This window comes from Eriocheir sinensis, chromosome 21 (genome assembly GCF_024679095.1).
Source record: "Eriocheir sinensis breed Jianghai 21 chromosome 21, ASM2467909v1, whole genome shotgun sequence".
NCBI lineage: Eukaryota > Metazoa > Arthropoda > Malacostraca > Decapoda > Varunidae > Eriocheir > Eriocheir sinensis.
Window position 1 is genome coordinate 3,869,405 of NC_066529.1, and position 27,245 is coordinate 3,896,649.

At 42.0% G+C, this 27,245-nt stretch overlaps 1 protein-coding gene across 4 annotated transcripts in view; it reads left to right on the forward strand.

Annotated features, from left to right (window-relative positions):
- Window positions 1-26,738, forward strand: part of LOC127001551 (uncharacterized) — a 33,480-nt gene extending 6,742 nt beyond the window's left edge. The window contains exons 1-16 of one of the 4 annotated variants that reach the window (XM_050866191.1): window positions 15,244-15,907; window positions 16,802-16,922; window positions 17,394-17,475; window positions 18,101-18,242; window positions 18,584-18,756; window positions 18,960-19,107; window positions 19,264-19,415; window positions 20,423-20,528; window positions 20,828-21,018; window positions 21,329-21,824; window positions 22,098-22,244; window positions 23,062-23,181; window positions 23,399-23,506; window positions 23,904-24,016; window positions 24,406-24,516; window positions 24,867-26,738. In XM_050866191.1, the coding sequence (XP_050722148.1) occupies window positions 15,385-15,907; window positions 16,802-16,922; window positions 17,394-17,475; window positions 18,101-18,242; window positions 18,584-18,756; window positions 18,960-19,107; window positions 19,264-19,415; window positions 20,423-20,528; window positions 20,828-21,018; window positions 21,329-21,824; window positions 22,098-22,244; window positions 23,062-23,181; window positions 23,399-23,506; window positions 23,904-24,016; window positions 24,406-24,516; window positions 24,867-25,010 (2,877 nt within the window). In that variant the 5' untranslated portion in view covers window positions 15,244-15,384 and the 3' untranslated portion in view covers window positions 25,011-26,738. Of the gene's footprint in view, window positions 1-15,243; window positions 15,908-16,801; window positions 16,923-17,393; window positions 17,476-18,100; window positions 18,243-18,583; window positions 18,757-18,959; window positions 19,108-19,263; window positions 19,416-20,422; window positions 20,529-20,827; window positions 21,019-21,328; window positions 21,825-22,097; window positions 22,245-23,061; window positions 23,182-23,398; window positions 23,507-23,903; window positions 24,017-24,405; window positions 24,517-24,866 lie in introns of those variants that run through there. The other 3 variants (XR_007755335.1, XM_050866188.1, XM_050866190.1) reach the window with 3 other exon arrangements.
- Window positions 26,739-27,245: the final 507 nt, after the last annotated feature.

Sequence of the window (27,245 nt, forward strand, 5' to 3'; positions counted from 1 at the left end):
GTGTGTGTGTGTGTGTGTCCTCTCATTATCTCGCCTAGTTATACAAGACAATAATAGCATCAGATTTTGCTGTGTAACAATTCATAGCCCCTTTTCATACGCGCACACACTCACATCCTTTACTCATTTAATAAAGGTCATATACTACTGTTTTAGCTTCTATGTTCAGTTCTCTTTACCGTAAAACAACAAAAAAGGTTGGTTAGACATGATTTGCCCTCAGTGAAACCAGTATTAATTAGCTATGACAGATTAACTTCACCCATTTTCATTACTATATACCGACAAAGGAGTCTGTGTACGTTGCTACCGACATACAAGGAAGGGTAATGAGTAAAGACGATCATGTGTCATTTTCACTGCACTTCCCGACGACATTGTAACCTAAGCAAAGTTCTCGGTGATTTTCGCTGGCTCCTGTGTCTTATTTTTAGGAGAGCCGTGCAGGGCGAGTCCAAAGTGGCGATACTTTTGAGTCATAAACAGATTTGCAGGGGTTTGTGGGCAAGGCGTGGCCGAGCGAGGGAGGGAGACCAGAGCAGGGAGGGAGAGGGAGATATGTGGAGGGTGCATGGGAGAGGGAGATACTGAGAGGGAGGAGAGGGAAGGTGTAGGTAAATATAGCCCGGTTTCAATATCAGACTCCTCCGTTTATTGACACTTGAGCGAGGAGTCTGCTGGCGGCGAGTGGAGGTGGAGAGGACTGGTGGACTGTGTGGTGGCTGGGTGGATGGGAGGGAGGCTTAGGGTTGGATCCTCTTTGGGTTTACGTTGGATCCTCACTCTCGGATCCGTCCTGACTTCGGGTTCAATCCTCTCTGGCTTCGGGTTCAATCCTCTCTGGCTTCGGGTTCAATCCTCTCTGACATCGGGTTGGATGTTTTCTGTGGGTTGTTGTTGTTGTTGTTGTTGTTGTTGACTCAGGGCGGCTCGGAGCGTTTGACTGGCGGGCCACCGACTGTTTGGGTTCTCATTTTTCTTTTTTCTTTTTATTTTTTTTTCTTCTCCTCTCGTGGTTCTACCTGAGCTATGAGGGAAAAAATTAGATATCGCAGGGCCAGGTTATGTAGTGAGTTTATTTCCTTGTATGGTAATGGACTGTCCTTTCCTTCATGAATAACTAAAAACTTATCAGTAACGGGCTTTCCATCCTCTTTCCTGCTTATTTTCTCTCTCTCCGTTCAGGGTTCTGGGTGGTGACGAGATGGGACACAGCAGGGCCGGGTTATGCAATGACTATTTCCTTGTTTGATAACGGACTGCCTTTTCCTTGTTTCATAATGGACTTTTTGTTTTGTAATAGACTGTCCCTGCCTCCGTCATGCATGCAGTGGTGACAATGGTTCGGAAAGATAAATACGTCTGGCTTTACTTTCTAGCGTATACGTAGAGGTGGAGGTATTCATAGTGGCGAGCCTTGTGTAAGTGATGGAGGAAAAGGAACCAGTTAGGTCTCAGTAGATAACACCCGTTCTTAAACACGTGTATAGCTTGCAGTGTTTCGTGGCTTAGAGTGGCTTTACTTAGAGTACGCGGAGAAAGGAATTACGGCGATTTTACGTAACAGATGAAGGAGAGAGAGACCATTTAAGGCTTGGCAGAGGACACCTGACCTCAACACCTGTATGCTCGGTAGTGTTTCGCAAAGGTATAGATAGAGGTCATTAGTTTCTTCTTGAGTCCTCGTAGGTCAAGAGGAACAAGGATGAGTAGAAAGAAACTTATGGAGAAACGGGATCAATTAAGGAGTAGCAAAGTGCCTCGTAGATCAAGAGGAACAAGGAGGAGTAAATTAGCAACTTATGGAGAAAAGGGATCAGTTATATGGCTTAGCAGTTAACACCTGTCTTCTAACACCTGCATGCCGCGTACTGAGCTATGCCAACCCTCCATGGACCCTCTCTGGCTCCACCGGAAGAGGCCAACCGTTGTGTATATGCCATAAATCTGCCTTCAAACGGTTCGCGGACTTGGCGACGGGCGGGGCGAGGCACTGTGCCGCCGGCCGGGTATGCTGCTGGGCGAGGCGAGGCTGGGCTGGGCGGTGTTGGCACTGGGGCGGCGGGCGACGACGGGCCTCCCTCCTTCCCTCCCTCCTCAGTCTGTTTACCTCCCGAACAGTAATCCCAGGGCGAGGGGTTTGCACGTCTGGAATTTCGGGACATTTTCTATTCAGTCCTATTCCTACCATTCGTCTCAAGCTAAATTCAGTATACGATTGATACCCGTTACGTACTTTATAATAACAACACAAAAAAAAACCGTAAGATTAAAAAGTAGAACAAGTTAATAGATGAACAAGAAATGAACTCTACTTTTAATAGCCTCTAAGGGCATTCACAAGACTCGTACCTGTAATTCTAGGAAAGTTTAAAGCTCTCATATGCATTCTTACTGCCCTGGTTCACCGTGCATGCATTGATTATACTCGACGCGGCAGGACAAGCGAGAAAGGGCACCGTTATTACAAGTCCCTGGCATCCACCCACACAAGTGCCCCAGCAGCCCGCACCCCTCACCCCCTTCCCGGCACTAGGCTTGCGTGTGACAGGAAATGTTTGGTGGAAGGGGTGGAGGGGGTGCCAGGGTGACGTGGGCCTAACATGTGCACGGGCGGCGGCGTTTCCTTCCCTTTTGTGCGCGGACCTTTTTGGGACGGGCGGGCGGGCAGGGTGGGCATAGGCAGTGGAGGTGGTTGCGCATACGGTCTGAAGTCACTGTATATATGCCCACCCCGGAAATACCGCTTCTCTTATTGTTGTTGTTGTTGCTTTTGTTATTGTTGTTGTTGCTCTGTTTGTTTCCTTTGTGCTTTGTTGTTTCATATTAGTCATGTTTCTTGTCATTGTTTTCGTTGTTCATGGCTTTTCTTTCCTTATTCGCCTTCTTCATCTTCTATTTTCTTCTTCTGTTTTCTTCTTCTTCTTCTTCTTCTTCTATTTTCGTCTTCTATTTCTTTCTTCTTCTTTTTCTTCTTGGACACTTTTTTTTTTTTTTTTTTTTTTTTTTTTTTTTTTTAGAGCAACGTCACATTACCTCTGCCAGTCAGTCATACTCGCTGCTTCATTAACGCTCTCCTCCCCACCCTCCCTACCACACACACACACACACACACACACACACACACACACACACTCGGAAGAAACCATGATCCCTTACCTCCTTCCTTTCCCCTCCTCTCTCACCTAACGTCTCATTCCCTGTCTTTCCCCAACATTTTACTCTCTTTCACCCCTCAGCGTCTACATCACTCTCTCCGACCCATTTTCTTCATCTCAAAACACCCATTTCTCCCCCGTTAATATCCTCCCCTCTTCCCCATCGTAACCTATCATAGTCCTCCCCTGCAAAGTCTTCCCTCCCCCGCCTTTAAAATCTCTCCCATTCTCCCTAACGTCTTACCCTTGGTCTTCCCATCTTCCCATCGTCTCTTCTCGTCACCCTTGTAACCCCCCTTCCGCTTTCTCTCCCCTTCCCCCTCCGTATTCCGTTTTTTTTGTCCCCCCGTGGGAGTAGCCGCGACTCCCGTGTGGTGGGGCGTGTCTCCCTGTCACCAGAATGAGGGGACGGAAGGAGGGAAGGCCTGGTGCTGCTCCTTTGATCAGATACGTCCTGCTAAAGTAACCACTCGTCTTCATTTTCTTCGTCCTTCTCCTCCTCTAAACAATTCTTACTTTCATGGCTTAGCGCTTATGTTTTTTTTTTTTTTTTTTTTTTTTTTTACCGTCATTGTTCATTGAAATCTTTCCTTCTACTTCTACTATTGGCTCCATAACAATTTTCATGACTATAATAATCCTCTATCAACTTTGACCTCATTAAGTAGATTTGATATTTTTTCCGGATTTTTAACGCTGACTGCAAGAATACCTAGTTGGATATTTCTTACTCATTATCTTTTTTCGTCTCTCTTCTCAGATTTTAACCTACTTCACATCTTACCAGTCGGTGGTCACTGGATTTGAGCATACTTAGTGGTTACATCCTTCCCCATGTCCTGATAACTAGTCACAATAGTCGATTGAATTCACTTTCGTTCCATTATTGCTTTTCCAGGTCCATAGTAATATTATATTCGCTCTTTTCTATTTTCTTTTCTTGTTGATTTCCATTTCCCGTCATAACTCGTTCGATTCTCTTGCTTATTCACATTTCATTCCCCATCCCCTCCATTTCTCTCCCTTCCTCTCCTCTTTCTCAGAGTAATGAGAGAGAGAGAGAGAGAGAGAGAGAGAGAGAGAGAGAGAGAGAGAGAGAGTCATTCATTCAGTCAGCCTCAATCATTCGCCCCTTCCTTTCTCCTTTCTCTCCCAATCTTGTTCTTTTGCCCCTTCTCTCCCCTCTCCTCCCCCTTCCTAGCCCCCGCCTCCTTGTTCTTTCCCTTCGGCGGGCGGGTGACGGGTGGGTGACCTTCAGACCGATATAGCTTGTGACCAGTTGACGTCGACGGATCTGAGCGTGACGGAGATGGAAGAGGAGGCAGGTGAATCAGTTTTCCCCACCCCGCCCGCTCCCTGCTCCTGCCCCGCCCCTGTATCCCGTCTCAGTGCCCCGTCTCTGCTTGCTCTGCCCTACACTGCCGTCCCCTGCACACCTCTCCCGTTCCACCATACCTTAAACTACTTCTGTTCCCTCCCTTACGTCGCTCTACCCTGCTCCTTGCCCTGCCCTATCCTGTTCTACCCTACCCTGCCCTACCCTGCTCACCTTATACAGTTCGACATTGGCTTCTACTCTATACTCCTCTTCCTTCCCTAACTAACATACCCTATATCTTGTTCTTTGCCCAAGCCCTCCCTACCTTGTCCTCACCTTGTCCATGCCCTGCTCTCTGCCTTTAAGTCCTGCCCTGCTATCCCCTGCACATCACATCCCGTTCCACCTTACCTTCTACTTTACGTTATTTCCTTCCTTACCATCACACTTTCCTCCTTCTTGCCCAGACCCCATCTCGTATACCTGTCTCGTCCCTACTTCGTCCTTGCCCTGTTCCCTACCTTTAAAGTCTCCCTTTCTTCTGTTCCCCATCCCACCCTATGTCCCTCCTCTCTACCTACTCCCTCCCCTTGCCTTGTCTTCCCACCTAACTCCTGCCCCTGACTATACTCCCTGCCCCTTCTGCTCACCCCCACAACCTGCCCCGCCCAAGACCCGTGTAAGTCTCATATTTAGGGGCGGGAGACCACCTTATTCTCCTCTTTACCCCGCCTTCATACTCTGGATTCTCTTACACAATCACCTCACCCCTCCCTCACCCCATTCACACCCATTTCGAGACTTACACACCCACATTGATAAGGCGTTCGTAGAGGTTGTGTGTATATCCATGGGTAGTTTTATGAGCCTATAGTGATAGTTTGGCAAGGCATCTACGCTCATGAGAACCTGACTAATCTCTGTGGCACTCGGAAATATTTGCTTTGAGAGCCAAAAGTGTCTGAGATTACGGGACTTACTTGCACTCACCCTTATCTCACCCCTTCACCCCACTCATGCACACACCCTCACCCCACTTTCCACCCTCCCACTCCTCATCTCACCCCACTTACACCTTTCCTTACCTAAACTTCTCCTTGCCCCTACACCCTCCCCTCACCCTTCTTTTTTGCGCCCTTTCCAACCCCGCCCTGTTCCACCCATGCCTATGTCATCTGCACCCCTTTTCTGTCTTCCCCTTACCCCGTCCCACTCCGTCCCGTCCGCCCCCGGTTTTGTGAGGTGCCAGGTTGGGGTAGAGGGAGGGAGAGAGAGATAGGGTGAGGGAGAAGTGAGAAGGAAGGGAGGGGGAGGAAAGGGCAAAGAAGGAAAAGGGGGGAGGGTGGGTACAGTGTCTTAGTAAGGATATAGGGACTTTATTGGCATTTCCTTAGTGTCCTGTTTGAAGTGTTGATTGTGTTCTTTTCTCTTTTTACTTGTAATTTTTTTCTTTTTGTTGTTATTATTATCCTCCTCCTTCAACTTCTTTTTCTTTTTCTTTTTCTTCTTCATCTTCATCATCTTCTCCTCCTTCTCCTTTTTCTTCTTCATCTTCTTTCTTCTTCTTCTTCCTCTTCTTCTTCTTCTTCTTATTATTATTATTATTCTTATTATTATTCAGTTATTATTATTATTATTATCATTATTATTCCTATTTCAACAATGGATTCACTGTATTTACGTGTTTACTTGTATATTTACTCAAGTTTTCCGGGTAATTTAATTTATTTTCTGTGTATGGGTGTATGCTTAAAAGCTGATTCGTTATATCGACGACAAACAGAAAGAATGTCGTGGGAATGAAAGGGGGGGGGGGGGGTGATGAAGAAAACGGAGTATAAAAATAAGAAAGGGTAGGTAAGTTTGTCTTGAAAAATGGAGCTGAAAAATTGACGTGCAAACATGAATAAGAGGATCGTGAGAATGATGTGTTGATGGAGAAAGGCTAATGAAGAAAGTGTAATGTGGGGGAAGAAAAAAAATACGGAAATGAGGATGTTGATGAAAATTAAGTTAGAGGAATACAGTCTTTCGTGGGGCTATATTATATCCCGAGAATGCACGAAGATAATGAAGTACGTTAATTAATTGAAGAAAAATATCATAATTAAACGTTTTCTCGAGTAATAAGGCTGTTGATGAAGAAAAATAAATATACGGTACAAGGAGAAAAGTTATATCAAGAAGTAAATGAATAGATGAAGATGTATAGCTGTAATATGATGAAGTAAATAATTAAATGAAGACATACAGGGAAGCAAGCGGTTTTTTTTTTTTTTGGGGGGGGTAAGAAGAGTATATATATATATGAAGAAAATTGAACGTAAAGGAATGAACAGCTATCCCGAAAATCTTGTTATATAATGAACTAAATAACTGAAGAATACATACAGGGAAGCATAGACTTTTCTTGGTCAATGAGGGTGTTGATGAAGAAAGACTAATGTGAAAAAAGAAAAGGCATAACGAGAATACTTAGAGATATGAAGTAAATAAACGAAGCCGTACAGGGAAGCAGAGCGTTTTCTTGGGCAATGAGAGTGTCGATGGAGAGAGGCGAGGCACGTAGAGTGTCGGGTGTTGTAAGAGGAAATGGCAGTCGAGTTACAAGACCTGAAACCTGATCATAAGGCTCTCCACTTCCCCGACCCCCTCCTCCTCCTCCCTCTCCTTCCACTTTTCCTCCCTTTCCTTTCCTTTTCTTCCTCTCCTCTTCTATCCATTCCTCTCACCTCTCCTCTTTCTCTTCTTCTCTTATCCCCCTCCTTCTCCTCCTTCCACTTTTCCTCCCTTTCCTTTCCTTTTCCTTCCTCTCCTCTTCTTTCCATTCCTCTCCTCTTTCTTTTCTTCTCTTATCCCCCTCCTTCTCCTCCTTCCACTTTTCCTCCCTTTCCTTTCCTTTTCTTCCTCTCCTCTTTCTCTTCTTCTCTTATCCCCCTCCTTCTCCTCCTTCCCCTTTTCCTCCCTTTCTTTTCCTTTTCCTTCCTTTCCTCTTCTTTCCATTCCTCTCACGTCTTACACCTCTCCTCTTTCTCTTCTTCTCTTATCCCCTCCTTCCATTTTTCCTCCCTCTCCTTTCCTTTCCTTTCTCTCATTTCTATTCCTCTCATGTGTCCCTGCTTTATACCTCTCCTCTTTCTCTTCCTGCTAGTTCCTTCTCATCATATTCTCTTATTTTCCTTTCTTTTCCGTTCCTTTTTTTTCATTTTCCTTTCTTTTTTCCCTTCTTTTCATGTGTGCTTTCCTTACATCTCGCCTCTTTCTCTTCCTTTCGTTTCCTTCTAATTTTATTCTCTCATCTCTTTCCCAACCTTACTTTTCTATCCCTTTCCTTTTTCTTTCCTCTCCCTTCCCTTCTTTTCCATTCCTCTCTTGTGTACCTGTCTTTCATCTTTCCTCTTTCTCTTCCTTCCGTTTCCTTCTCATCCAATTCTCTCATATATCTTTCCCATTTTCCCTTCCTTTCCTTTTATTTCTCTTCACTTCCCTTTCCTTTGCTTTATTTTTCTCTCTCTGCCTCCTTTACTGATTCCTTTCCATCCTGTTCTTTCTTATCCTCTCTCTACCTTCCTTAACTTCCCTTTCTTTTTTCTTCTTTCCTTTCTTTTCCATTATTTCACTCTCAATTTGCCCCTCACCTCTCCTCCTTCTCCTATTCCCTTCCTCCTTCCTCCTCCTGCCTTTCACTTCCCTTCCTTTCCTCTCCTTTTCGTTCCTCTCTGCCTGTCTGCTTCACACCTCATCACATCTCGCCCTTACCACCTCCTCTCATCTTCCTTCTCGTCTCTCCCCATTGTATTTTATCCCTTGTTGTTGTTGATGTTGGTATTGTTGTTGTTGTTCTTCATCTTCTTGTTCTTTTCTTCTTTTCTATTTCTTCTTATTATTTTTTCTTCTTTTTCTTCTTTTTCTTTATCTTCTTCTCCTTCTTCTCCTTCTCCTCATTCATCATCGCCTCTGGTCACCCCATTTACAGCTTCCTTTAGTACACACACACACACACACACACACACACACACACACACACGTACGTCACCACCTGTCATAATGTTTCTCTTTGCTTCAAGGTGGCATGCAGGGAACCCACCCCACAACCACCACCACCATACCCATCCCCTTCTCTCCTTTCCCGTTTACCCTTCCACCCTACCCTTCCCCTTCTCTTTTCCTCCTTCACCCCTTCCCCTACCCACTCCACACCCTTCACCCAGCCACATGGACTCACCCACTCACCCTCAGCCTCGATAAGAGAGGCCGTTTTTCAGTCTTTTATCCATTATGGGACACTTCACTTCACCTTCCTCCTCGGTGATAAGTGTTGAAAGGAAAGAGCGAGTTGAATTCCTGAAGTCTAGCATATATGTATATATTAGTAACAACATTTTTTTTTTTTTTTTTTTTTCCACCCCCGTTCTGTTTCCTCTACGCGTGGGCCGCTCTCATCTTAAGGATTTCCCCAGTGACTCATTTTTCAGCCTTTTCGACATTCCTGAGTTGTGTGCCTGCCGTCTTGTTCTCTGTTCCTGTGTTCATTAAGCTTTTCTCTTGATACGACTAGGGTTGCAAAGGGTGGGAAAGTTTCCGTTAAAATAAAACTTTCCAAGGAGAGTTTCCTGGAATTTTGGGAATTTTCGGAAATCTTTAAACACATTATTGCCACCACCTTGTGGTATAAATCAACAAAGAATGACGTCAATTTGTTGTATAGGAAGTCTCATTAGTAAGGAAGCATGTATTAATTTTCTAAGTCCAGACTTATAGTAACTGTATGGGATTTTGTTAGGTTAAGTTTTGGGTATTTTCAAACACATGATAGCCAGCACCTTATGGTATAAATCAATAAAGAATGCCCTCACTTTGTTGTATTGAAAGTCTCATTAGTAAGGAAACAATATGAATTTTCTGAGTTAAGAGCTGTTTGGGGTTTTGTTAGGTTAGGTTAGGTTAAGTTTAGGGTATCTTCAAGCACATGATAGCCAGCACCTTATGGTATAAATCAATAAAGAATGCCCTCACTTTGTTGTATAGAAAGTCTCATTAGTAAGGAAACAATATGAATTTTCTGAGTCAAGAGCTGTTTGGGGTTTTGTTAGGTTAGGTTAGGTTAAGTTTAGGGTATCTTCAAACACATGATAGCCAGCACCTTATGGTATAAATCAATAAAGAATGCCCTCACTTTGTTGTATAGAAAGTCTCATTAGTAAGGAAACACTATGAATTTTCTGAGTCAAGAGCTGTTTGGGGTTTTGTTAGGTTAGGTTAGGTTAAGTTCAGGATATATTCAAACACATGATAGCCAGCACCTTATGGTATAAATCAATAAAGAATGCCCTCACTTTGTTGTATAGAAAGTCTCATTAGTAAGGAAACAATATGAATTTTCTGAGTCAAGAGCTGTTTGAGGTTTTGTTAGGTTAGGTTAGGTTAAGTTCAGGGTATCCTCAAACACATGATAGCCAGCACCTTATGGTATAAATCAACAAAGAATGCCCTCACTTTGTTGTATAGAAAGTCTCATTAGAAAGGAAACAATATGATTTTTCTGAGTCAAGAGCTGTTTGAGGTTTTGTTAGGTTAGGTTAGGTTAGGTTAAGTTTAGGGTATCTTCAAACACATGATAGCCAGCACCTTATGGTATAAATCAATAAAGAATGCCCTCACTTTGTTGTATAGAAAGTCTCATTAGAAAGGAAACAATATGAATTTTCTGAGTCAAGAGCTGTTTGAGGTTTTGTTAGGTTAGGTTAGGTTAAGTTTAGGGTATCTTCAGACACATGATAGCCAGCACCTTATGGTATAAATCAATAAAGAATGCCCTCACTTTTTTGTATAGAAAGTCTCATTGGTAAGGAAACAATATGAATTTTCTGAGTCAAGAGCTGTTTGAGGTTTTGTTAGGTTAGGTTAGGTTAGGTTAAGTTCAGGGTATCTTCAAACACATGATAGCCAGCACCTTATGGTATAAATCAACAAAGAATGCCCTCACTTTGTTGTATAGAAAGTCTCATTAGAAAGGAAACAATATGAATTTTCTGAGTCAAGAGCTGTTTGAGGTTTTGTTAGGTTAGGTTAGGTTAAGTTTAGGGTATCTTCAGACACATGATAGCCAGCACCTTATGGTATAAATCAATAAAGAATGCCCTCACTTCGTTGTATAGAAAGTCTCATTAATAAGGAAACAATATGAATTTTCTGAGTCAAGAGCTGTTTGGGGTTTTGTTAGGTTAGGTTAGGTTAGGTTAAGTTTAGGGTATCTTCAAACACATGATAGCCAGCACCTTATGGTATAAATCAATAAAGAATACCCTCACTTTGTTGTATAGAAAGTCTCATTAATAAGGAAACAATATGAATTTTCTGAGTCAAGAGCTGTTTGGGGTTTTGTTAGGTTAGGTTAAGTTTAGGGTATCTTCAGACACATGATAGCCAGCAACTTGTGGTATAAATCAACAAAGAACCACCTCACTCTGTTGTATAAAAAGTCTCATTAGTAAGGAAGCATATATGAATTTTTTGAGTCAAGATCTATAGTGTTTGTTTGGGGTTTTGTTAGGTTAGGTTAAGTTTAGGGTATCTTCAAAATGATAGCCAGCATCTTATGGTATAAATCAACAAAGACTGACCTCACTTTGTTGTATGGAGTCTCATTTTACAACCTTAGTTACGACACTTTTTTTTTATAGTATTTATGTTGACGACTCATTTTGAAGCCCCTTGACAGTGCTAAGAGCTGTGTGCCCGCCTTTATCTGCTAGTTTGTCATCTATTTTTGAAGAAATCTTGACCTAGTGAGTAAGTAGCTACGCGATCCAGTTATTGGGTGCAACATATCCTTGGGAGAACAACGAACCTTACTTTATTATTGAACACGTAGACAGAGAGGAAGCAAACATATGACATACAAGTTCTAGAAGAGAGAAACGCCGAGCAACAACCTCACAAGAATAGAAAAGAAAGAAACCATCAAAGGGAGAGAGAGATCTTTGCAATGGCTCTCCGCATGACCTGAAGTGAACCGAATATTATAACCTATCCTCTCGCCCCTGGTATTCGCTCTTCTCCCGCTAAATACTCCGAATAAGAACACTGCCTTTTCCCCCTTAACCGTGAGTCATAGTATACGGTACGAGGGATCAGCTAGCCACGCCTGTACGGTTATAAATAGCCGAGGAGAAGGGTATAAGATGCATCGCCCCTCCCTCTCCTCTCCTCCTCCTCCTCCCCAAGACAACTCGGGGTTACAAAAGAACGGCGGTAATGCATTCATAGTCATCGGTGCCCTGTTGAAGGCTTCCTCTTTCTTCTTTGCTTGTCTTTTCGCCATCCTGTCACCGCTGTGCTGGGAGACACTGACAAACCGACAAACATAAGGATATATATAAATACGTACACCTAAGATGACATAACCTAACCTTACCTTATCTATCCTTACCTAACCTAACCTAACCTGACCTAGCTTTCAGGAAGGATGTTGGGTCATTATACCATTGTTTCCCTCTCGATATACTGATTATCTGCGTCTTTTGTCTAGCTTTTGGTCATAGGTGTTTGTTCTCCCTCTGAAAGGCTCTGCTCTCGTGTTATCGCCTATACGCTACCTTGCCACATTTATGCTGAATATTAAAGGAAGTGGTTAGTTAATATAGTTTCCCCCCTCCGATATATTGTTACATGGCCTATTTGATCTAGTCCGTGGTCTGAACTCGAGGCATGAAGAGAAAACCGTCCATGTCATCTGGGTAGTAGAAAATGTGCTTCAAGGGGAACTTATAGGTAAGGGAGGGAAGGAATTAAAATCTGCCAGGGTCGGTTATTCTCAAACGCTTCCACCTCACATCATCTATTTCCAAAGGTCAAAATGAGGATTAATCGGGTTCTCATGAGTTTTTTTAGGTTCAGAGTAAAGAAGAAGGGTCAAACTACCAGCAGGGTCAAAAAAGTACCTATGGAAATACCCCAAACCCCTACGAAAGCCTGGTCAGATAAGTATGTGTTCTAGACCCAAAATGGAGATTAATCGGTTCTCATGAGTTTTTTTAGGTTCAGAGTACAGAAGAAGGGTCAAACTACCAGCAGGGTCAAAAAAAGTACCTATGGAAATACCCCAAACCCCTACGAAAGCCTTGTCAGATAAGTATGTGTTCTTGACCCAAAATGGAGATTAATCGGGTTCTCATAAGTTTTTTTAGGTTCAGAGTAAAGAAGAAGGGTCAAACTACCAGCAGGGTCAAAAAAGTACATATGGAAATACCCCAAACCCCTACGAAAGCCTTGTCAGATAAGTATGTGTTCTAGACCCAAAATGGAGATTAATCGGGTTCTCATGAGTTTTTTTTAGGTTCAGAGTACAGAAGAAGGGTCAAACTACCAGCAGGGTCAAAAAAAGTACCTATGGAAATACCCCAAACCCCTACGAAAGCCTTGTCAGATAAGTATGTGTTCTAGACCCAAAATGGAGATTAATCGGGTTCTCATAAGTTTTTTTAGGTTCAGAGTAAAGAAGAAGGGTCAAACTACCAGCAGGGTCAAAAAAGTACATATGGAAATACCCCAAACCCCTACGAAAGCCTTGTCAGATAAGTATGTGTTCTAGACCCAAAATGGAGATTAATCGGGTTCTCATGAGTTTTTTTAGGTTCAGAGTACAGAAGAAGGGTCAAACTACCAGCAGGGTCAAAAGAGTACCTATGGAAATACCCCAAACCCCTACGAAAGCCTTGTCAGATAAGTATGTGTTCTAGACCCAAAATGGAGATTAATCGGTTCTCATGAGTTTTTTTAGGTTCAGAGTAAAGAAGAAGGGTCAAACTACCAGCAGGATAAAAAAAGTACCTATGGAAATACCCCAAACCCTTACGAAAGTCTTGTCAGATATGTGTTCTAGGTCTAGGGAGCCGATCTGTCTGAGAATAGGCTACGTCCCCTGCATAGTATGGTTCAAGGTAAAAGGTATATAATTAGTATCCCCGCTCGGCCCGCTCACAGATCAAGCTCACTATTAGTTTCAGGTAAAAGTAATAAAGGAAAAAGAACAAAACCAACCAACCATTCTTGCCTTCTTCCTTCAACCTGATTTCATATTACGTCAGTTTTGGAGCGAAAGTTTTCACGCTAATCGATCCTCCCCATTCTTACCTACCAACATCCATTTCTATGCCACTGCAGGACAACACCCTTTCCCAACGTAATCAGCCTCTCCTCTCGGCCTGATGTTAGAGTGTTCTATCAACTTGGAGGCTGTTTGGAAATGGGAAAGGGGCGTGGCCTTGGAGTGGGAGGGGTCACATCACTCTCTCCCAAGGATTTATTAGATTCTTTGCTCTCTCCCTGATGTTGTTGTTAAGTTTAAATATTGCCTTTGCAACGTGCGGCACCTCTGATGTGATTGAAGTTTATTTATGTTCGATTCTTTTATTTTTTTTTTACTTTCTTTCAGTCGTGTGTAGAAAAAGAGAAAGGTGGGGTGAAGATCTGTGTGTGTGTGTGTGTGTGTGTGTGTGTGTGTGTGTGTGTGTGAGAGAGAGAGAGAGAGAGAGAGAGAGAGAGAGAGAGAGAGAGAGAGAGAGATGACAGGATTATTAAAACAGTTTAAGCAAATCTAGTTTAACGTAAACAGATGACCTTCAATATAAAACAGGGTATCAAAAATTTGACTCAGTCCTACAAGAATACGTATTGGTAATAAAAATAGGCAAAATCATATTCAAATATAATAAATATTACTTTGTTTTGTTAATGCTAGACTATGTGTTTTGTGGCAAGCTGAGTTAACATGTAAAGTGATTTGTATGGGGTAACTAACTACTAATATAATTTGAGTAAATCTACGGAAATACCTACTCAAATTTACTGTGTGGGTGAATCTACGTGACTTCCTGCAACAGTGGTTCCTAAACTTCTTTGAAATGGGTCTTTCCCTCCACGCCCTCTTGCATATTAACCCACGCTCTAGTTAGCAAAATAACATGTATTCCAAAAACAGAAATTCCAACTTTCCCCCCTTGGCACGCGCCCCCCTGGAAATTACTAACGCTCCCCAAGAAGGACGTGCCCCCCAGTTTAAGAACCAGTGGCCTACAAGGATTTGCAGCGTCATGGTGCTGTTCGAAGCTCCTCCCAATGTCACTTTCCAATGCTGAACAAAGTTAATCGAGAAAAAGAAATGCAAATGTGTTAACTAATATTATATCTTACTTACCATTACCACTACCCGCATTACCACTTACACTGCTACTGCATTCCATCACTGCGCTACGGTAGCCTTAGATTACTTTATTTCCTAGTACGTAACATAAATATATCTGAATGGTTTCCTGGGATGATAGGCAGACAATCGCTCTTACATTCTGGGAATCTTGTAGGAAGTTATGTCATTTACTATGAGGAAAATTACGGAAAAAATTGTAATACTCAAAAGAATGTCTCAATTCCTTGTTGGTGGAAACTTTCATTAATGTGTGTGTACGTGTGTGTGTGTGTGTGTGTGTGTGTGTGTGTGTGTGTGTGTGTGTGTGTGTGTGTGTGTGTGTGCTAGAGGTGGAGGCTGGCCAGAGGGTGTTACATGTTTCAGCGCAACTTTCCGAAGAGCCGTGCCCGTTATCGCTTGTGGAGTGATTAGGCTCCGGGAAAAGAGGATATCTATGGGAGGGGGGAGCGGAAGGTGAGGGAGAGGCAAAACAAGAATTCGGAAGCATCGCATAAGGAAGCGTCGAAGAGAGATAAGTCAAGGCGGCGGGAGGAAGTGCGGTGAAGCTCTGTTGAGTATCGCTTAGCCGAGGCACGACACTCGTCACGTAGCCTCCTGAAGACTTCGACCTGTGGTGTCACGTAGCCTTGATTCCGTGTCTGTATTCACGATCTGCAGATTTATTTTCTTCCGTGTCGCTCTCTTCTGAAGCTTCGACCAGGATGCCATTGGTGCTGACAGACAGGCGAAAGAGCGACACAGCTACAAATGGCAGGACTCAGCCCTTCCGCCAGCACATTGGTGGCCGATTTACCTCAGACCCGCAGGTGGCGCCCAGTATTCGTGTGACCCTGCCGCCCAAGCCTACTCTCCCGGCCGTTCCGCCCCGCCCCCGACGCGCCCCGACCGACTCCACTGTGGAGGAAACAGATCGTTCAAACTGCTTCAGAATAAGGAGCACGAATATATGTGCATCTCCCACCACACTTCCAAGAAGTAAGGTGATGGGTGGGAGCTTCCACCGGGCACCCAACCTGCCTCCGCCATCCCCGCCTCAGTTCCAGAGGAACAGGAGCACTTCGCTGTCTTTCGAGTGCTCATGGGAAACGGGAAAGCCACTCTGGAGACAGAGAAGCAGGACCACAGCCAAAGATCCAAGTCTTGTCCCGCCGCCTCTTCCACCCAAGAAATGTCACCAGGTTCAGTCCTGCAGCCATCCCTTGCCTGCCACCGTCCCGGCCAAGGGTAAGGAGGTGTGAGGCACAGAAAGAGGCCAGAGGAGAGACGACTAAAAAGAGTTCAATCTTCCAACGCAAATGAATGACCTGAAGAAAATAGATAAATGACTCACTAACTCCCACGTAAACTAAACACAGATGTGCCCGAAAAAAAAATTCCAATGACTCGTGAGTCGTGGCGTTTCTGTAATCATATATATATATATATATATATATATATATATATATATATATATATATATATATATATATATATATATATATATATATATATATATTGGTCAGTTCGCTCGCCTCACAACCGAGAGGTCCCGGGTTCGATTCTCGGGCGGAGTGAAGGTGGATGGGCAGTCTTCTTTAATCCATGACACCTGTCCACCCGCTAGTGAATGAGTAACGGTGATTGTGTCCCCCCTCTCGTGTGTGTGTGTGTGTGTGTGTGTGTGTGTAAGGTGTCAGCCGTACCCGGAGTCCGTCACTGATAAGCTTCGATCTCATTCGGGGAGGGCACTGGCTGCCGATCGCGAGTCTGTTGCGTGGTGAATAATTACACGTTCACTGATGTCTCCTTGTCCAAACAATTGATTTTTATAACATGAAATGGTAGTATCTCATTTTTTTATCATATGGTCTCCCATGCATTATCATAGGCCCTCCGACCATGGCATTGAGGAGCTCCTGTTATTTCTATAGATATAATGATGGAGAGAAACAGTAGGTATTTCTCATAGCTTTTCATACATCTCTCAAACGCCCGGTATAATCTGTGAAATATTTCAAAGAGACTCCCCCCATGCATTGCTATAATACTATGATCATGGTATTGTGGAGTCAGTCATTATTTCTACGAATATTGTTAAAGAATATTAGTCTAAGGTTTGTGTCTGCCCTTTTCCGCCAGACGAGAGCGGGGAGGTTGACATCAGCATCCTGCACGCATCGGACGGCGACAAGTGGAAGAAGTATTTGTACGATGTGTTCACCCAGCTGGTGCCTGAGGAGGACCGAGCACGCAGCATCAGGTATGTAACAGAGGCACATACACAGACATAATACTATTCAGATTGACAGGAAGGCAGGGAGGTGAAGACAGGGTAGGACACGCAGCCGCTGACGGACAACGAGGATGAAACGGGTAGACAGACAGACAAACAAACAGGCTGGAGAACACGCAAGCAGGCGGTACAAGGAAATACAACAGACTTAAAGATAGAATGAAGACAAGCAGACAAAGAGGCGAAAATAATATGGAAACATGTGCATAGAACCAAACACGTGGCATTTTGGACGCAGAAGACAGAAACAGACATAGACAGAAGGAGAGGGACAGGAAAGAGGCTGGCAGGCAAACAGACGAGGAGAGGCAGCCAGATGCTTATGCCCGTTTTACATACAGCTATACCCATCAAGACTGATTTTGCTTTGTGTGTGTGTGTGTGTGTGTGTGTGTGTGTGTGTGTGTGTGTGTGTGTGTGACCATTGTTTTCTTCCAGGGTCGAGGCCAGCAATGTTGAGGAAATCGAGGAGGACCTGGGGAGGCTGCAGGCTGCCAAGCTCACGGGGGCAAAACTACAGGTGAGCTTTGATTTAATCTTCAATATTTTGCAGTATTTGTATAAAATTGTATCAGCTGTCTGAGTCTTTAGCCCCATGTTCGATCCCAGCTTGGGCAGTCATAGCTCAGTTAACCCAGCTACCATGTCTCCCTTTAGAGGTGGTCAAAAGATAAGTACTACCTGAGGAAACTTGGGGAAGATAAATTGTGGTAACTCGGATGTTCCACTAGCCGTGTGTCTTAACAGAATAAATTCTTACCCAGCACAGGCTCAAAGACTGTACTGATGGAGATGAATGCTGATACAATGCACACCTATAACGCTTGCCCCCAACTTGAACCTTCATACAATTGTGTTTTTTCCTTGTTACTAAAATAACTTTGATGTTGCTCTATAAGCCACAGCAGCAGTTTACTTTCCTTCCTACTAAAATTACCAAAAAATATCACTCCTTTTTTTGGAATCTATTCAACACGGTAAGTAATTTTCCCTGTTATTAAACGTGTTACAGATTTCACTCATTGTTGTTACAGGGCATAGCTTTAGTTTCCTTCTTACTAAACTTATGTACAGATGTGTCTATTGCCCTTGATCTATAATGAAAGTGTTCAGTTTCATGTTTCCGTCCACTAAACGTTTTCCAGATCGTTATTATGTCGCCGTGTTTCCTGACGCACATAGCTGGCCATGGGAACAGCGAGCTGGGCCAGGTGTTCAGGCCAGAGAAGGTGTTGGCCTTGTTGTTGGGAGTGGATGACAGTCAGCTCAACATGGCTCATCTCTCAGGTATGTACTGCTGCAGCCCTCACTAAGAAATGCTCGGACACCACTACTGCCAACTATATATCACTTGTTTTGTTAATCTATAATGTAACTAATTCAGATATTATATAATCCTTCAGGTATACCATTAGTTGACTTAAGATATAAAGATGCATTGAGGTAGCACGCACACTACCTTACGTGATCTTATATTTCTTCCCTTTTGTCATCCTTTCTTCACTCCTTTCACACTTGTCTTTTTTTTTCTTCCTCCAACTCTTCCCTTCCCCTCCTTCCTCTACCTCCTAATTCTTAAGGTAATCATGTATGTATGTAAATGTATCATAATCCTCTGCCCTTTTCAGCTCTTTATTCCTACAATGACTGGCACAAGCTCAAAGTCCGCAACATGGATCTCAGCTTCGTTTATGAGGTTTTGACTGAGGGCATCAAAATCCTCAACAACTGTGAGCTCTACTCCAAGTACCAGGACGAGAGGAACGCCAGGTTCAAGATCACTCCACGGAAGGTCACTGAAGTATGTTGTGGCTTGGTGCCTTGTTGTTTTTTACACTATGTATGTACGTGACTTAGAACTTATGGATTTAGTAACTGTTTAAAATTTGTTTGTATTAGTTTGTTGATTGATGTGTAAAAGCTGAGTGTTTTTTTCTTCTTCATATTCTTCTTCTTCTTATTATTATTATTACTGTTTGGATTATAACATCTTCTTTGGTACAGATGCAGCAGCTGGTGCACCTCATGCTGAATGACCCTGTGGGCTGCAAAAGAGACATTGAAGTGTTGATTGAAAACCCAAACAAACCCGTTGTCATTGTGGAGAGATTCAAGATGAGAAACCCTTACACAATAGAGTTCAGAATGCCAGGTGAGCAGTACTTATAATGGACTATCATGGTTATCTTCAAATTCATTTCATCAAGGAACTTTTCATTAATACCAACTAATAAATGTACTACTTTGTTTGTTAATTACTATACCATCTTATATTTTATTTGTTATGATATGTGACACCTTCCCTCAGATAATTTCATGGCCGGGTCGTCTCTCCTGCTGGTGACTGTGTTGGTGCAGAGGAAGGCTATTGGCTCCAGACAGCTGAAGTGTGAGAGCACCTTAGACTCCATGAGAGCTCTCTTGAACACCATCTCAAACCCAACACTTTTCATGTGTCAGGTATGTTTACGAGCGTTGCATTGTATCTACATCATCCAAACCTCGAATTTGCTCTCCAGTTTTTATTATATTAAAAGGATTCAGTTGTATATTAAAAGGATTCAGTTGTTGCAAGTTCTTTCCATATTTTTTTGTAACTATATTTGCCACTGATGTCCACACTGTCGGAGATGTCACCCCTCCAGTTACAACTCTTATCGGAGAAGTGCTCTCAAAAATTGACCAGACGGATGAAAATCAAATACTGATTGAACAAAGTTCGATTGAAATGTTTTAGATGTACGACATTCTATGAACATTCCTCACCCCAGTGTCTCAAAACACCTATTTTCTGATATGAGAACCGATTGGAAAAGTGTAAACAAACTGGTAAACATACTCTAAAATGGTTTGGTTATTCTGTTCTCTTTGAGTAACCCACTTGGCTGCATTAATCCTTAGAGGGCAGCAGTATTTGAATAGTATCTCACCCCACGATGAATTGTTTATACGTATATAGTCACTGCCGACCTCAGGACCACAGCATAAATATAGTTACGCCGCACAATGGATGTTTTAACTATCGTCTGTATATAGATTCTACCGCAGTCTGGAAGTGTTGTTACATTTCTGCCATACAAAACCGACTGACTGAATTTTGGACTGTCTATCTATAGTTCCACTGCCATCTAAGGGTTAATACTGAAGCCTCTAAAGTTCATACTGCTGGAGACATAATTCCTACACTGTATTGCTATTCATGCTACTGAAGTGCAGACTGTTGGACATATAACCACTTTGCTGCATTGGCATTTATGCTTTTAAAATCTACACTGTTAGATACTATATGATTACTTACTTGCATTGGCATTCAGGCTTCTGAAGTCTGCACTGTTAGATATAAGATTACTTTGCTTCTTCGTTACTTATACTGTAGAAGGCCATACTGTTAAAGATACAATTATTTGGCTACATTGAGAATATTTATGCTACTGAGACCATACTTTTAGAGATACTTTTGGTTGCAGGCGCTGAACATCAACCCAACAAGCAAAGAACTCGACCAGAAGCTGACTGAGATGGTGAGGACTCGTGTTCCCCTCAGCAACCTTGTGGAGCAGAAGACTGACAAGTGTAAGTCGCACTGTATTATTGCAAATCCATTATGTTCTTTATTAGGCACTCATGTAAAGGTTACTCTCTGGTAAGGCCATATTCCTTCAGTAATACACAAGGGCATAAGAAGACTACAAGAGGCCAGTTGGACTACATATGATTGCTCTTGAGAATTAGTTATTTGCCAGTTCACTTCATCAGCTATAAATCAAATCATGTTAAAATATGTACTTTACTTCACCATTCATGCTGTCCAGAGTTATGGCTTCCTCCATAAAGGCTTTCTTAGTTATAAAATTATTTTCCTCTCCATTTAGGCTGTTCAGAGTTTCCTACCTGGGTACACTTTAGTGCCTTTTATGGCCTTGAACGGTTGACTTGGGCATTGCTGGAAATTCCTGGTGGTGAGGCAGCTCTCAACAGGCCCAACTCTCATGGCCACACCCCCTCTGTGCTGGCCTACCAGAAGGGCTTCCTCCACCTGGCCCATGCCCTGGAGGATGCTGCCGTGAGTGGATGTCTTGTGTGTCTTGGGAGCTTCGACAATTAATCCTCAATACCTGTAGGCCTAACACAAGGAGTGACTAGAGCACCTATCATTTGAAGATTATTGTGTATGGAATTCATATCTAATTAAAAGGGAAAAATGTAATTTTCATAGTTTATAGGCTCAACTCTTTCTTTTGAATGTGATGTTGGGAGAACTCTTAATGCAAATGATGGTGTTGTTGTTTCTATACTTTGGGGATGATGCTTGCTGTGAATAGCATTGCATAATATATTTTATGTATGTACTGCATAAGTTTCCTCTATTGCAGCTAATGTCTTCTTTGGCTGCAAAGCTGAACTATGAACCTGTCAATTACAAGAACTTAAGTAAGATTCAGAGCAGCACAAAGATTGCAGCAGAGACATACTCTTGTCTGCCTCCTCCTCGTCCAGTAAACTCTAGTTCATATGATTGCGTCCCATCACCTCAAGAAGTACCTTTCGAGAGATCATATGCAGAAATCCAGAAGCACATGCACATTTCTACGCAGTCTCCACAACTCACCCCATCTGTGGCTGAGACCAATGCAAGTTTACCTGAGCTTCCTCTGCTTTCTCCACCTCCTCCACCACCTCCTCCCCCATATTCCTGCCAGATGTCTGAGCTTCCTCCACTTCCTCCACCACCTTTCTCTTCAAATTCCTGCGAGACACAGCCTCCAGCTACCTCAGCAGCAGCCCCAGAGCAGCCTCACAAAGAAAGGAAAGACTGGAGATACCTAGAAATGAAGGTGGCACAAGACTACAAGGACAGCACTACTTATGGTAAGGATGTATCTGTTGTTGATGTTACACAAAATGCTTATAACTGTCCAGAGTACCATAAAACAGGAATCTTGTAAAGTTAATATAGACAGTTCTGGGAAACCAAAGTAACACTTGATCCCGAGGTAACTCCTGACCTCACAAAGAAATCTACTATTTTGTCATCTTAATATTTTTAATCTTATATTTCCTCTCCTGATAAAAACAGTAGTGGTGTAGGTGTTATAAATACAGAGTAATATTACATCTCTTATAAACATTTATTTTCTGCAGAATACAGTGAGGATGTGTACACACTTGTGGCAGCTTGGCTAGAGAAGACAGACATCAAGGCATTTGTTGAAGAGCATCAGGAAAAAATTGGCGAAGTTAAAAGTAGATTGGATCTCAATAATACAAAAGAAGAAAACCTTTATGTTGGTTAGTACTGACGCATGTTGTTTATTCATGTGTGACCCTGTATAACCATGCTGTACTATCTCTGGATGTGATCTTAGTAAATGACCTGTGCATAACTTTTTTGCAGATAACAGTAAATTGATTATGTTTATCAAGACAGTGTTGTATTTGACACATTGTTATCAGCTTTAATACTTTCTCCTATGACTTTTATGTTGTAATTTTATACTAGTTTGGTAAATCTATCACAACGATGAAGTACAGAAAAGACCGGGCTTGGAAATTTTTACAACTTTTCTTTTTCTTAGAGAAGGTCAAGTCTTTATACTTGCTCTTTATACTATACATGTTTATGCTTCCTAAAACCCAAGAGAGCTAGACATGCATGGTGCTGTTGAAGAGTAGTGTGGATGGTGTGTGGTGGCTGGGGCTTGGGTTCCTTTGCTTCTCAGATTAATGCTTTTGTCTCACAGTTTTACTCCAGATCTTGTGCAGCAAAAGTTTGATTCTTATGCTTTTATAGATGAAAAATGTATGGTGCATACAAATTGATGTGTAGTGACTGACCCGCCTGATGTGGAAAACCTCCCTAACTCACTTTGCCAGTGGGGTACCTCTTTGGGCGACTGGTTAAGGAGTGGCTTTCCCATCTCGCCATTTGCAGGTTTGATCCCCTGCGCTGGTAAAACCCTTTCTAGGTCTGGATTAATTTCTCGTGTTTTGTGACGTGCAGAGGTTGTGTGGGTGGATGGTAAAAGGGAATTCAGTGGTGTAAGGGATGACACAACAATTTTACATGGTTGTTACATGACACTATAAAGTTATTGTTGTTCTGCAGAGACAGAGTCAGTAGTTACACCTGGGGAGGCACAAGAGACACAGGCAGATGAGGCAGGTGAGGTGTCCAGTCTAAAGAAGCAAGAGAACATGGTGGAGCAGTTTTTCACCCTGATAAGAGGTAGGCTGTTACAGAGGATATGAAAGGACTCAAAATTGTGGCTTATATGTTCCAACAAAACCACTTTTAAAACATAAGTATCGTAGCTTTGAGACATCTACATCAACTTGTCATCAAAGTTTGCCATATATTGCAATGGAACATACCAACACATATGTGAGTGCTAATTTTTATCTGATATAATTTCTTACTACACTTTCCATTAAACTCTTCTCAGGAAAAAGTCCTCAGAAGTCTTCAAACCACATTGATTTAGAGGGAGGCCATTCCTTGTGTGATCTGCCTAATGAATATGTTGATGACCCCACCGAGAAGGCCACAAAGGGTGAGTGAAGGTAGCAGTTCAGGCACTAGTACAAACGTGTGAACCATGCATGTGATAAATTTGCGTTTTTCAATGGATGCAGATATTTACAGAAGTATTTTTATTGTTTTCTTTGGGGTTGAATTGATTTTAACTTGTGTGTTCATAAAGATACAGCAGAGTAATGTCACAGTTATGTTTGAGACCATTAATGCCACAGTGGTGCATATTCTATAATAGTGTGGATCAGATAACCATATCAACGTAAATCAAATGGTATGTCTTGAAGTTGAGAATAGTAATTTTTCAGTGTAATTTTGTTGTCAGAATATGATACTATAATCTTTCAAAGCTTAGGCAAGACTTTGTGTAGGTTTGATTCTTTCCACTTATCTTGGAATTCTGTACTTTCCTCCAGAGACATCACCAGAGCCTGAATGTGAGGAGGAGTCGTCCACACCTTCCTTTGTTGATGCTAAAAGGGTATTTGAAGATCACTTTACATTTTCTGCTCCTGGCCCGTCAGGACTGGTATGAGGCTTTGAAAAATCATTAGTTCTGTTTCTTGCCCTTCAAACCAAATTAACCTGTCACAATACACACAGCAAGAACCCGACCAGACCAAAAGCATGAGAGTGTTAGCTGGTTTCTTGAGATACTTCGGTTCAGCCTTCTTTTGCATAAACTGACTTATTTTTTTGTATAGGTAAACAGATCGATACGCAGATAGATATGCAGAATAACAGATGGTACACACATTATTATCAAACCCATAGAACGACAAACTCTGGCCTTCTATATAGCATGTACCCAACATACTCAACTTTTGCGATAGTTTGAAAGTGTTGATATAATGATAATGACTGTCATCAGGATTTTCAAGTTGTAAAATGTTTATGCTGAATAATCCTCCCCAAAAGACCTCATCACCCAGGAGCATGGAGGGGCGCCTGCCTGAACCCCCGCCACGCCCCAAGCCCTCCGAGACGTACCTGCAGCCGGAGGACATCAACCCTCCAAAAGTTATAGAGGTAGGAACGTGATCTACAATTTTTATTTATTTATTTTTATTTATTTATTTTTTTTTTTTTTTAATTCAGAACTCTAAGGACATGAATATTACAAGGTTGTAGAGGTAGGAACATGATCTACACATTTCATTTATTTTTTTATTTTTTTATTAAGAACTTTAAGAACATGAAATTAATAAGGTTATAGTGGTAAGAGCACGATCTGCACATTTATTTTTGTTTTTTTAATTAAGAACTTTAAGGCCATGCCTAGTTCAGGGCGACCCCGTGCTGCCCCCTGCCGGGAAAGTCCGCCAATAGTTTAGTCCGTTGCCTTGCCAGTACTGACCGGCGCGGGTTTGAACTCTCAGCAGGTGGAGATGGAGAAGCGGCGGTCCAAGAAGTCCTCGCCACAGCTCACCAGGAACCAGTCTAGAGGCAAGTCTAATTCACAGGAGGATGTTACACCGGCCCCAGATGAGAAGCCAGAGATGCATTATGCGGTAATTATCTAGGCAGGTTGAAGGGCCCCACACCAGGTTGGTCAGGGGTTTCAGAGTGTGCTAGACCCCATAAGGCTGGCAGTAGGCTACACAAGTAGTTCACTCAAAGTAGCTGAAAAGTTGTGTATGTTGCTGTGTGTCTTATTCTATTGGGAGTCTGGATATGGGCTTCACAAATACTGCTCTGCTACATTTATTTTTTGGGATGTTTCATCTTAATATGAAAGAAATTATCTCCAACAACATTAAGTTTCAGTAGTTCTTGAGACCCAGAAGTAGGTGACATAGTGCATGTGCACACCTTAGAATTTTGTCAAATTCAGTATAATTCCACCTGTGGTCTTACCTGTGAAGCACAGAAAGTACTGTAGTAATGGAGATTAGTACTTCAAAGTCAGTTTTGTCAATCAGAATTGTTTTATGAGCTGAGAAATATTGAAAATTTAAGTGTATTAATTTAATTAAATACCAGTTTATGTTAAGTAAATGTAGATATAGAACATTTTATTCGGTGTTATGAAAGATTGACATTGTATAACCTCATTTTCATCTAATTTTATTGGTGATTTTAGGTCATTCATATAAGCAATATTAACACTTGCATCATTCAACCACACAGTTTCCTCTGACGTGGTAAATGTGTTGGAGACACAGCCAGTGTAAAAAAAATCTTACTTTTTTGATCAGGTATGATGATCAGGTATAGTCATAAGTAGCTGCAGCATTATATAATGTAGAATGTGAAAGTTGGAGCAGAAACAAGATACTGCTGATGATTACAGTGTTTAGGTTTGCTGCAAATTTTGTGAATTTTATTATGATTTTTTTCTGCAACAGTTACTTCAGTCAGCTTTGTCTGAATAGTATTCTCGAGCATTCAGAACCAGCAGTGAAACCTTAAAGCTGCTTATCACCAACCCAAAGGGGTGACATGTCACAATTACATTTTCTCGAGTAAGTTCATATATATATATATATATATATATATATATATATATATATATATATATATATATATATATATATATATATATATATATATTTCTGCCCATAACACCAGTAGGTTCTCTTGAGGGGCCTGGTGGACGGCCCCAGCCTGTTAGAAATGCGAGCGAAGTTTATTTCAAGTGGCTGCCATAATATATGACTCACTACTTGGCTCATGCTGCCCCCTGGTGCTCCTCTTGACCAAAGTCACTGACGTTAGCATAGCTTGATGATCTGGACAGCATGTGGGTAATCTTCTGCCACTCGGCAATGGTTGAAAATTGTCAGCTGTTTGTAATGTCTGTAATGCAGGACTGTGAGTTTGTTGAAGACTTTAGTAACATATTGAGGACTGGGCTTGGGTTGTCTGTAGTCCCTTGTCACTTTCCTCAATACTTAGTCCTTCCTAGTCAGGTATGAAGCACCCTTAGCTACCCTCTCCCTCCCAGCTGTGAGGTAGCCCCTACCCTATCACACTTACCTACACTTCTTTACACCTCGGTTTCATAATAAGCATTTTCAGAAAATATTTTGTGAGAAACAAACACAAACTATTTTATTGATGTTGATTTAGTTTTTTATCTTTAATATTGTTACATTTTTGTTGGTTAGGCTCAGTCTCCCTAACAATGTCAGGTAAAAGAACTGATAACACAGAACCAAAGATAATAATATCTAGTGTTTAATACTGATTAGAAATAAACGTATGTACATATATATTTAATGTTCCTAAATATGACAGTTTAAAATGGACATGTTGTATCCTTAAAGAGGCATATAGTATGAATGATGCATCAGCATTTTTACTGTTCTCTAGTCAATACATTCATTGCATCTTGGCACAGGTGAGTGGAAACATAAATGTAATCTGAATCCACAGCTATGATATATTACAGCAAAACTACCAATAATACCAGATTACCATCGCCTCAGACTATATAGTGCATGCTAAAGGGGAAGAAGTGTGCATGTGAGCACTAGGAGTATGAAAGGTGCATAGTAAGTGCTGCTGTGAGAAGACAGGAAAGGCAAACATGTTGGAAGAAAAATACGTATTATGCAGATACATTGACTGTAAGAAGGTCCATTTTTTGTTCATATTATCAGGAGATGGTTGATTGCAGGCTCCTTTACAGTTGAAGCAAATTTATATTGATGTGGATATAAAATGATAAAAATAAAGCATTTCTCTTCTGATGGGTTGAAACTAGCCACACCCAATGTGAGAATGAATTCATAGTAAAAGTGATGAACTATCAT